Source organism: Schistocerca gregaria, chromosome 4 (assembly GCF_023897955.1).
Source record: "Schistocerca gregaria isolate iqSchGreg1 chromosome 4, iqSchGreg1.2, whole genome shotgun sequence".
NCBI lineage: Eukaryota > Metazoa > Arthropoda > Insecta > Orthoptera > Acrididae > Schistocerca > Schistocerca gregaria.
The window spans coordinates 752,362,016-752,374,879 of NC_064923.1; the positions used below are offsets into that span (position 1 = coordinate 752,362,016).

Consider the following 12,864-nt stretch of genomic DNA (forward strand, 5'->3'; position numbering starts at 1 on the left):
TTGCATGCTTCCCTCCTTAATCCAAATTCAGGGTTCCCAGTTGTGTTCAATGATGGGGTGCTATTCCAATAGAGCTGGAGAGCTTCTGCAAAGCTGTTCAAGTTTAGGGGGAATAATGAGTGGGCTGTCGCATGAATGAGAATTTGGGCTGAGGAGGGAGGTGTGCTGGGTTGTCTGTGTAGTTGTGTAAAACCAGTGCCCCAGGGTGGTGTAGTGGTTAGTGCATCTGCCTAGTGAGCAGGAGACCTGCATACAAATCCTGCACTTCGTGCAAATTTTTGTTTGTTGTTTCCGTCTGCATGCATACATTAATATTACTTTTTTATTGCCGTCATTTATTTTTCGTTATGTTCTCTAATCAGTATATCGTTTTTGTGAACATTACACTGTGTATTGCTTTGACATGAATCATTCAGTGTTGAAACGACTGATGCTCTCTTGAAACTTACAATAGTTTACAGAGAACATTACTATTATAATATTTCTATCCTCCAAGATTGATGTGGTTATATCAATGCTTATATTTGCCAAAGTAGTACAAAAATAAATTTTGGATTTTGCCAATTCCGATGGCAGGTGATGACTTCAGCTCCATCCGAGTCTCCAAAACAACAGTTTCCTCCACTGGTGGCACGACTGGGTGAAGGCAACAACAAAATCAAGCTGGGTGGCTATTGGGTGAGCAGTAGACCACCATCGGGGAATGATAAAGGTAACACTGAGGCATCAAGTGATGGTGGTGGAGCCATGTACTGCCTCTCCCTTATGGACCGTGAATCGTCAGCAACAATTCCACCACTGCCACCACCATCGCTGCCGCTGCCCCCACCTCCGCCACCATTGCCGCCGCCGCCACCGCCACCACCGCCACTGTCTTCAGCCAGTGCACTTTCCAGTGCACATCCGAGTGATGGTGATGCAACAGATTCCAACAGTGACGACTCAGAAACAGACGATACTGATGCTCGCATGGTACTTCGCAAGAAGCGCAGTGTCGGTTCGATGGAAGACTTGTGGGATGAGAGTGTATTTGAGGATCGTCTGAAGCGAGCACGCACTGACGCTGAAAAAAGAGTGGCAGCAGCTGCTGCGGTTGCTGCTGTTGCAGCATCTGCAGCAGTAACTGTGAATACTAATGCAGTTGTTAGTAACAGTACGCGTACTACACCAGTAATAAAAATTTCATTTGGTGGTTCCAGTGGTGAGGGTACAGTGTTGAAAATTCCAGCCAAAGTGCAAGGTTATACAGCTCCTAGCGAAAGTGAGACCGAGACAGATTTGGTAGCAAAACAAGAATCCACCGGTGTTTGTGATAGTGATAGTGGGGAATGTAGTAGATTTGTTGGAAGTATTGTATCGACAGGTCAAGCTTTAGGCACCAAGGCAGCAAGACGAGCACTTCGTAAGGCAAAACGTGAGGCACGACGCAAAGTTCTGCCGCAGCCACCTATTTGTACTCCTGGTCCAGAAAACCCCTCTCCACAAACAGCTTGTGATGCCACGGTTACTCTGTATCGTCGCAAGCATAAACATAAGGTGAAACACAAGAAAAAGCACAAAGAAGATCGTAACAGGCACAACAAGGATGAAACTGCAGCAGACAATGTAGGAGGAATGCCGGGTGATGATGACAGGTTATGTATCTCAGTGGAATACAATATGTTAAGAGATATTAAGGAAAATGGGTTGTGCTAACTGCTTCAAGGTGGTGGAGTAGTTCCTTAATAGTCTAGTTCTCTTTATTTATACTTGCAGTTGCCTGCACACATGCTCCACTGATAACAGATTTTTGAAGAATGATACAACACTTCAGTAACACATTCCTTTCATTTTATTAAACAATAATGGGCTTATGTTTGCAGCATCTCTTATCAAAACACTGTCCTCTGGTTGCAGCAATGGCATGTTTTTTAGTATTAATTATATCATTGTTTCACATTTTTAATTATATCATTGTTTCACATTTTGCTTCTGATGGACTATCCTCTATAGCTATCAGCCCTCCTAACTTAATGTTACTACTTAATTGTTGTACTTCTAGTACTATTTGTCAGCCCATACCATTTGCAAGCCTTCTTTTGGATACTGTTTTTAATTCCCAATTTTAATTAGCTGGCGTCTCCTATGAAATATTAGTGTTTTACAAAGGTAAAAGGAGTGATTTATATGTGATTTGCGTTCATTTGTATTCTACTGCTCTTTCTCTTGGTTGAAAATATGTACACAACTTCATCTGTTTTCTTAATTACTACAAACATATTTTTTATAGTTTTGTGTGGAGTAAATATCCTTATATACCAATTGCCCAGTTGTATTTTTGTTTTGCATTTCTTTTTATTTGATTGCGACATAAAATGGCTGTGCTTGTGGGTGGCATCACTGGCAAGACTAGAAAACATGCAGTGTGTCACCAGAAACACATCTATACAGGGTGATTTTTCCATAATAAAATACTTTAATAATGAATTGTGCAAATTTTCTTCAGAACTTCTACAAATAGTTACCGCATCAAAAAGTTGACAGTAATTGAAATTCAACAGTGTTAAAAGAAAGTTCACTTCAAGTGCAGATGTAAATAATTTAGTTGAACATTAAATGAGAACTGTATAATTGCATGGAACGAAAGCTGCTCTCGGCTCCACAATGTATTTAGTGAAAATGCATTTGAAGTTGCAGTTTCATGATATTTAATCCATACTTATTTTAAAAATGTCCAAATACTTATATGCAGTTAATTGCTTAACGGCAGTATATGTAGAATTCACAGCCAACTTATGTTGGTATATCCGTGATCCTCCATTGATTTTAAAAAAATTGTACTATCTTTATGGTTTAAAGAATAATGGCAAGAACTTATTAAGCTGTCCCAATACCTTTGATAGGTATAGACCATACATAATATTTGACTGAATTGTTTTATGAACCACGAGTGTGCACAAATGTCTCGATGTAAGGTGTATATAATTACTTTTGGAAATTTTAATAAAAAAGTCAGTCAAACTGATTACCTTTTTTATTCTATGCTGACTGGGAGAATAGGTCACCCTGTATTTATTTTGTTTTCATGTATCTGGTGACACACTGAAAAAAACCTTATATATAAATGTTCTTGGTTAGGTTTTTAGAAACAGCCAACGCCAGTGATACACTCAGTGACTGTAAGTAATAAACAAGGTTACAATACAGTTTTAATCAAGTCTTTCCTCATGTATTTTTATTTATTTATTTTTGTATGGAGCCCATATAAAAATTACACTGGAAACTGTAGTTCCTTAAAAATTCCCTGCCAAGCTGATGACCTGGAGGGACGGCTATGTTTATGAGTGTTATTTGCAAAATGGAGGTACAAAACACAGAAATAATTTAAGCAACACGACATTTCTATATAAATTTCATGGGTATTTGAAAGATACGTGTAATTATTTTGCAGATAAGCGCCAGTCCCACACATTTTACTAGTCTGTATGCAATGATGTTTATTCCAGTAATTTCCTTCTAGTCCCATGTGCACTTAATCACTGTCTCTAAAACCTAACTGTCTTGTGCAAAAGTCTTCACTTACCTTACCTTGTAGAGTAAGTGAAGCTCTCTCTCAGTAAAAACATAGACTATACAACGTATGTTACCAAGTACTACAATATATGAACTGCAACATGCGTGTTAAGTGTCATTGCCACACAGTTTAAAAATTATCCAGGACAGTATTCTTCACTGTATGGTTACAATATCTATCTCTAAGATGATGTTGCACGTGCTTGCAATGGGCATGCACATGCCAAGTTGTCACCTGCGTCACTAGAGCTCACTAAAGTCATGTGCTCGTTTTTCATTGTACAAAGTTTGTTCTTGGTGAGATTTGAAATTGACATCACCTTTTTTAATTGGTAAAATGTGCCCAGTTGTGCATTCTGACTATTAAGCACGGAAAATAAATCACAATAAAAGAAGATAATTTAAGGATGACAAGAAGGAATTGTACTGCGTATTAGATAACAGAAGCAAGCAAAAAGTAAATACTTCAAAAGTCACCAAAAAAGAATTAAAACCTGTGTGGGAGGAAGAAATAGTTTTGAAGGTATGGAAAGAATACTTCCAAAATTATATGAAGGGCAGAATGGAACAAATACACATGATGGATAGAGAGAGATGAAAGAAATGTCACTATTACAGAAAAAAGAGAAAGAGAAGATCTGCAGTTGTTGAATGTCAAGTAAGTCACATTAGAAATGTCACAGTGAAACTAATCAAAGCTGCAAGACCTATCGGAATTCAGTGGCTTCATAGGATAATGAGGATAGGATGGACATATGGAAAGCTTCTTGTCATTGGACAAAGACAGTTACTGTACCTATCTTTAAGAAGGATAGCAAGATGCTCTGTGAAAGTTAGAGGAATAGCGCTACTGTGGCACTGCATGAAAATTTATGAAACGTTAATTTTAGAAAATCAGGCACAAGATAGAAAAACAATGAAGATAACAACAGCAAGGATATTGACCTGGAAGAAACAAAGTTCCACATGGGAAAAATATATTCAAAACAAAGATTCCAAGACTTACCAAGCGGGAAAGTGCCGGTAGATAGGCACAATAAATAAAACACACACACAGAATTTCAAGCTTTCGCAACCAACAGTTGCTTCATCAGGAAAGAGGGAAGGAGAGGGAAAGACAAAAGGATGTGGGTTTTAAGGGATAACAGAGACAATAACAAATGTAATTGTTGGGTTCAAATTAATGATGATGTAAATAAAATAGAAAGAAACTTCCACATGGGAAAAATATATATGGCGGGTGAAATGTGAATCGAACAACAAGATACCTGATATGAAGAAATAGCATATCAGGGAAGTCTATGTGAAGCATTCCAGACAAATTCAATTTGTGATGAAACTGAACAACAGACCCATTGGACACCTTTTATTGTGCCACTTACCTAAACTTACCATTGTTAACAGAGGGGTTATTGCAGAGCATGAACGAGCATCATTTTCCTTTCAATTCTCACTCTAAGAGGATAAGCAGGCTTCTAGCTTGTTGATATACAGAGTATTCAATAACAAATCAATACTTAACTATACAGCTCTGAAACTGGCAATATATTTACAATGTGCAACATATATATAATATCGGATTTCAAATAATTTTTAAAAATACTAACAGTCCTTAAAAAAGCATATGACACTGTTGAAAGGGAAGAAAGATTGCAAGGTCTAAATAGATTGAAACCATCAAAAGAAATGCAACTGACACTCAAACCTCCAGTTGTCAGACACACAGATTGGTACCAAATGTTGTATATAGATAGAGTATCAACCAAAACACCGATTTAGTTCGTGCTATGTGTTGTCCAGTAGAACATGTATAAATGGTAATTAAGAATAACACCAGAACTACAGAGCACAGGAAGGGCATATCTGTGAGTGATAGTTCTGTAGATCTCGGTGGGTGTGTGGTAGAATGTGAGGTTGTTGTGCCAAAGGTCCCATTATTCAAATCCCACTGATGACAATTTATTTTAATTGTTTACGTGTGAAACTGTTATATGGGAGAACATTTTTCTAACATGTAAAAGGACTCTGTGGAGTTTGTAGCAATGTTTTTTTTGCAGTCTGCTTTCGCTTCGTTGGTTGAAAGTAGCAAATCTATAGAGTACGTCTGTGTACGTAGGTGTTGCCCAAGTAGGTGTTGCCAAGACACCACACATGATAAGCAACTAGTGCATATGTAGTTACACAGAATAAACAAACAGTCAGAACAGTAGAATAAATAAACAATTGCATCACACATGCAGAAGTATTAATTGTCCTGTTCATCAACTTTCCCACGGAAGCTGTACATATTTGTTACTTACAGTTATGCTTTTCATGTGCTCCATTGTTCTGATTTTACTTTTAATCAGTGTTCACATCCATTCTGCCCGATGACAGCACATAGTATGGACTAAATTGGAGATTTTCTTGATAATGTATCGACATACAGTGTTTGGTAGCTATCTCAGTGTCTGAGGTCTAGGGTTTGGGTGTGAGAAGCAAGAACATACAAAATATGCCTGAATTGTGTTATAATAGACGACTAAGAATTGTAATGGTTTATAACGGACAGAGTGTTTCAGCAAGGAAGTGTGCTGCCACCAGCAGTTTTTAATATAGTCACGTACAACATTAGAAGGAAAATTTGCCAAGGGTTAGGAGCAGATGATATGAAGATCTTAGCATATGTGGATGATGTGATGATTTGAGAAGAAAAAGAGCAGAAATTGGAAGAAGAACTAAATACATGGCAGAGAGTAATTAAAGGAGCAACCACGGAAATAAGCTTGACAAAAAGTGAGGTAACAAAAATCGTCAGGAAAAATGAACATGTGGTGAAGGATGTAACTAACAGTGAAAATATTATTGAAGAACTAGATGCTTTCGAGTATCTAGGAAGTAAATTAATCAAGAAAGGAAGCAAGGATGAAGTTTTGGTGAGAATAAAAAATTGTTTGAAATTTTATTATTATGTTTCGGACATAATTAGGAATTGGAAAATACCTCCCAAAGCAGTGATCATAATGTACAAGTTATATTACCTGCCAATATTGACCTACGGATCAGAAAGTTGTACTTGGACAAAGAAAGATATGAGCAGGATACAAGAAACAGAGATGCACCTTCTATGAGGGATCCTGGGTAAGATGAGAGGGGGCTGTATAAGAAATGAAACAATACCAGACACCCTGGAGACCAAGCCCCTAAAAGACACTACAGAAAGTAATAGACTTAAATGGTTTGGCCACATTAAAAGAATGGGACAAGAAAGGCCTCTAAGAAAAGCCCTAGGATGGACAGAATCTGGACAAAGACCAATTGGAAGACCACAAACGAAATGGAGAGCCAGGTGAAGGATGATGTAAACTGAAGAGGATTGCAGTGGTAGGAGATGCTAAATGATAAGACTGTTGAAGAAAAGAGAAGCTTGTAAGAGGCTCTGTGAATGATCTGCATAGTAAGAAATGTTCCAGGAAGACGAAGAATGAGAATAAGAAGAAGACAGCAGACAAATCAACTTTGATGTATGCTGTGAAGAAGTAACTTAATTCATTTTATTGGGTGGGGGGTTAAGTTGTTAAGGAACAAGATATGGACTTCTGTGCAATGATCTCATTCTCCAGTATTTTTATATTGGTTTTTTTCATCTATAACTTGTCTAGTATGTATGTCATCTGTAGAAGTTGGAGGATTCTTCACTGTTGCCTTAGTAATTTTCTCCACAGTATTGTATATTGATACTTAATTTGAGAATATTGAAGTACCTGACGTTAACATCTAATAGTATTTATGACATTGAAAGAGTTCATTAAAGGGTACAAAAAAGGAAAATTCTTAGAACTTTTTGTGCGCAACTTTATTAGGCTTTTTTCTATTATCTTTTACTCCGCAGTACATATATGTTTTGCATATCTCTTCAGTTTGGACAGAAGGATAATCTTATAATGGGGTTAGTTTTATGCGAAAGCAGTTTGTGCTCTTCAGATAGAAACGCAGTTTCCCTCATCAGTATTGCGAAATATTCTACACATTAAATTAAGCTATGATAGTATCACTTCTCACGCTGTGCACTTTATTTCATTCAAAATATGTTATTTATGTTTTATCATATTGATTACAGTTTGCTCCTATTAGTGTCACACCACGACGTAGATGCCAAGGAGTACTACAGAAAGCTTTTTAAATTATAATTACCCAGCATGACATTTCCTTTTTATATGTTTATATTTTGCTGGAGTATGTTTTAAATTGCATAGTTTGTGGAAAAGATTTGTTACTATCCACTCAAGCATAGTATTGTAGTATACTGCATATTGTGACACCCTGTGTAAAGTTCATCAAGAATTTCACACACACACCTATAATGTATTTTCCTTTAAGTTTACAGTGCTATAATATTGATAAGTGTGAAAAATCACTTGCTGTGTGCTCGTGCACATTTTAATTGTTACGGTATGTCTTTCCAGAATTGCTAAGTAATTTTACACACACACACACACACACACACACACACACACACACACACACACTCCTAAGTTAGAAATTAGAAGAAAACCAAGAGAGCATAAAAAATTCAGCTTCAGGTTTTATTTATTAGTGCTTTATTCCCTATCCTTGAGCTCTGTGATTAGTATTATCTTTTATATACTGCTCTTTGTGTAAAAAATTACTTTTTTTCTGATACCTTGCCAGCCTCAATGTTATTGATATATGCCATTGAATGGCCAGAGCTTCAGTGCTTGTCATTTATAAAATATATTCACTTATTATCAGATTCAGTAGCAGTTTTATTAACACTGTCACTATGTGATCAGATCTCTTCCAATAATAATAATAATAATAATAATAACAAAAGGTATTGTAGAGGCACCACTGTGAAGTAAGAAATATTTTCTTCGGTGAATAAAAAATAAGAGTTGAAATATACAGATTGAATTGTAGTACATCATGCAGACAATAAAGAAATGTGAAGAACTTTGTGCACCATAATAAATTAAATAAAGAAAAATATATCTTAGAACATATAGCTCTATTTGAGCTGGTACTGAAGTATTATGTCTATATTTAACAGCAGATCGTACCAGCAGAAAGATAGGCTTGCAACAGTCTGTGCGATCTAGCAGAAATGACTGCAGATATTTTCATTAATGACATGTAACATAAATTTCTTAAAAAAATGTTGAAGGCTCAGGAAAGATCATCTGTTTCCAGAGATATGTCAAAAACTTTATTTTGTTACATAAAGGTTCTTATTAAGAAATTATCAAGTTTGCAGAAACATTAAGTAACACACACTTGGAAGTTAATTTCACAATGAAGCACAAAGAAGATGGAATACGTTTTTGTCTAGACATATGGTAGAACAAAGGCACTCTTTGATTTGGCATATTCAACAAGCAATAAGTGCATGCTCAATGCTTAACTGTGAGTCTCAGTGTGTATACCACTACTGATATTCATCCTTCCCTAGCAGGATTTCAGAGTGCTCAAGCTGCTGAATAGTGATGCTGAGAGAAGGTGGAAATTAATGGTAGTCAAATGGGTCAAAGTAGTGTGTAATTACAACACATACTGAGAAACTTAACACTAAATATTAACGGAGAGGAGCATAAAAACCCTACTAATGAAGTTTGGGGTGTGTTATAAAAAGTTTGGCGTAAGGAGCCTTTTAGCACAGAGAACAGTTTCAAAGGAAAACTGAGATATAACATTGGGAAAAAAACAACACCAACAAAAAAAAAGTTTAGATTATGATAAACTATACAGTGAACAATTCCGAAGATGTTTCACTACCAGGAATAAAAAGTGCACAAGGAACAGGAGACATGATATGCACATTTGGTGCTCATTTAAAAATGTTGAATCACTGTAGAGCAAGCCCTGTTAATAACAAATGTATTATTCACAAGTGTATAAAGAAGATTATATGAATTATTTTGAAGAAATTGGAATTTACCGTGCAAATAAAAAACACCTAGTTTTGATTAATGAAAGACACTTGTTTTCTGATGTAATCTTCTATGTTTTGACTTAAGGTGTGTTTTAGAAATGTTGCTTTCAGGATCTGGCTCTGTTTTTAATGTATTGATTAATATGGTGCCCTTATGTTACACTTAATATTATACATTATTTAGCTTCCTTGAGTGATGTTTCCTGGGTTATACATATCATGTTAATTGAAAATTACTTGGCAACATGATGTAAACAGTTTACATGTAGACATTTTGGCAGCGAGCTGTCGTGGAAGACAGTGCTGTTTTGAAGAACAGAATTATATTCTATCCACTCTCGTATTAAACATATTTTATTTTTAATTGTGTTACAATTTTTTTTTTCTGCTAATGGGTGATAGGTGTTTACTCTGGTGCTAGATGCAGCCATGTGAACTTCAGTGGTCACTAGCCATTACATAAGGCCTGACAACCTTGGAAGAATGCAATTCGTCATTCACCTACAACTTTAGATTTTTTTTTGCAGTTTTCCTGCTACACCATGTTAGTTGATTATTACTATCAATAATGATAAGTGTAATGTAATTGAATGGATAAAAAAAATCTACTTAACAAACCGTGGCAGACCAACACACATAAAAAATATATGTATACAAGCTTTCAGGGCCAGTGGCTCCTCCTTCCGGCAGAAAGGTTGAAGGGCAAAGTAGAAGGATGAAGGAAAAGGACTGGAGAGGTTTAGGAAAAGGTGTAGAGGTTGGAAAAACTGCTCAGAATCCCGGGTCTTGGGACACCTACTGGGCAGGATGAGAAGGAAAGACTGATTGGCGGGGAATGCACTGTGACAAGATTTGAGAGCTTAAAGGCAGAACACAGGGTAATATGAAAGACAGAGATTACTGCAAAAACATCGTGCACAAGTTAATAAGAGTGAAAAGCTGAGTGCATTATATATGTAACAGAGGTGGGAGGTGGATGGCGAAAAATAGATAGGTCAGAAAATGAAAAATGTGAAAAACTGAAATGGAGTGAAACCCAGATGACGTGTGTTGTGAAACAGGCACCGAGGTCATAACTGTCATGTTGCAGAGCATGCTTTGCTACAGGATATTGTGAGTTGCTGGTATACACTTTGTGTCTATACCCATTCATTCTAACTGACAGCTTGGTGGTAGTCAAACTGATGTAAAAGGCTGAACAATGTTTACATAACACCTGGTATAAGACATGTCATTTCATGATGGCTTTCCCTTTGGTACTATATGTTTTGCAAGTTACAGGCCTGGAATAGGTGGTGGTAGGAGGATGCATAGGCAAAGTCATGCAGTGTGGATGGTCCTAGGGGTAGGAGCCATAGGGATGGGAGATGGGTGGAGGAGCATAGGGTCTGACAAACATATAGCGGAGACTGGGAGGGCAACGAAAAGCTGTTCTAAGTGTGATGGGCGGAACTTCAGACAGAATTGATCTCATTTCAGGGAATGATTTTTGGAAGTCATGGCCTTTTCAAAGTAGCTGAGTAATACATAAGTGTGATTGATTAAACTGGTAGTAAAGGAAGTATAGAAATTGCTCACACTTGCAAGATCAGCTTTCCAACAGCCTACCAGTTTTAACATGATCAGTTTGTGACTAACTGCTATTTGGTTAGTTTGTCTTTTATGTATGAGGCTGTGTCTGTGGACTGATCCTGGTTAACAATGAAAAGGAAAAGATAATTAACTTCTTGCTTCATTACTAGCATAGTCCAAGTTTTCTTTTTATTTCAAAAAATTATTTCTGGAGTCATGTGTTGTGATTCCTCTGTTGTGACATTTAATATTTTATCTATTATTGTAGGCCATCCAAAGGTGACATTAATAAATTGTCATTGTCAAGATATCTCATTGTAAAATCTGGGTATTGTTTCTCATTGGTTCAGACTTCTTTTCTTAAAGAATACATTGAAGCATGTAGCCACAAAGAACAACAAGCTTCATTTTTAACATGTTTTTTTTTTTTTAGGTTGCATTCATGTCTATCTGTTTGTCTGTTTGATACAAATTTTGCAATAAATTTTAATCTAACTTCATGATGAGATGGAGACATTAAATTTCAAACAGGGCTCAGAACTGGATGACAACGTATATTAACTCGCTTTCTCGTCTGTCTGATCCACCTAGCTGCTGTGGTGGTGGGGATAAAAGGCTTGGTAACACTTGATGTCTTGACTGTCCTGCAGGACCCTGCATCCCATGTGCTGTGTGTGGAACTCTGTGATGTCTGGTAGAAGGTCTGCTGTATCATCAAGTGCTTGTATTGCCTCTGTGGCGCTGGCTTTGGAGAGTTGCAGGACCACACCTACCATGCTCTCCAATTATTACTCACGGCGACACTATAAAGCTAGCTGCCCAGCGCCTCTGTCTGCAGTTGTGTATTGTGCCCTTGTATTGTTCTCATTACACATCATCGGTTTGGTCTCAGATTTTGCTGTGCCTCAGGTTTCTGTTCTTGGATTACTAGGCTGAACTTTGTTATTCTGCAGTGTCTTCTCCATTGTCCATTATACTCTCACGGCTGTCCTCCTGTTCACACTCAGCTAACTGCTGTTGACAGTCCATGGGCAGTCAGCCAGTCTCTCCTGGCTCTGTTGAGACATTCACAATTCTTACCAGAGTCTGGACACAATAGTTTGAAACAATGAAATAAAAGTACATAGGTATAACATTATTTCAAATATGATCAGTTTTTAAAAGACATTGTAATAAACTTGAAATTTAACACATCTCTCATATAATTACATTGAAATGTTTAAAATCCATTTAGAAATTTCACACATACAAAACTAAAAAGCAGAAAATAATCATTTAAATAAAAATAAGCTTGTAGTATAACAATTTTTAAATTGGACTAAAAAGCATAAGTAATTTCTACAAGTCCAATAAGAACTCTAACCTGATGTGGATAGCTATGAAAATTGGTGACCACGAATTTTTAATTGCTGTGAAAACACTCATAAAATTTATAATGAAAAATACAGTGTGTATGCAATAGATAATAGTTTAGAAAATCAGTCTTTTAAAAATAGTACTTGGGTGAGGTTTAGTTAGAAGAACAGCAAGGTGTTCTCGTGTTTAAAAGTATTGTGTGTTGAACCAGCAGTGATTCAATTCATCAGTGATGATACGATACTTCACATCAGTGTGCTTGCTTCTTGACATTTTACATGATTTTATCATTGCTGTTGGACTCTTGAATATACTCACAATGTATCATTTTCGTGATTTTATGCAGTGATTCTTCTATGAAAGTCTTCACAACTTCAGTTTTTCACAACATTAAGCTCCAGCTATGTTTTCTGCTTCAGTATTAGGTAATGCAACCACACACTGTTTCTTGTAAC

The 12,864-nt window shown here is 36.6% G+C and overlaps 1 protein-coding gene across 1 annotated transcript in view; it reads left to right on the forward strand.

The window, feature by feature from the left end:
- LOC126365932 (PWWP domain-containing protein 2B-like) overlaps positions 1 to 12,864 on the forward strand; it is a 203,413-nt gene that overhangs the window by 119,528 nt on the left and 71,021 nt on the right. Inside the window, exon 3 of the mRNA XM_050008701.1 lies at positions 577 to 1,634. Within this exon, the coding sequence (XP_049864658.1) occupies positions 577 to 1,634 (1,058 nt within the window). The remainder of the gene's footprint in view (positions 1 to 576; positions 1,635 to 12,864) is intronic.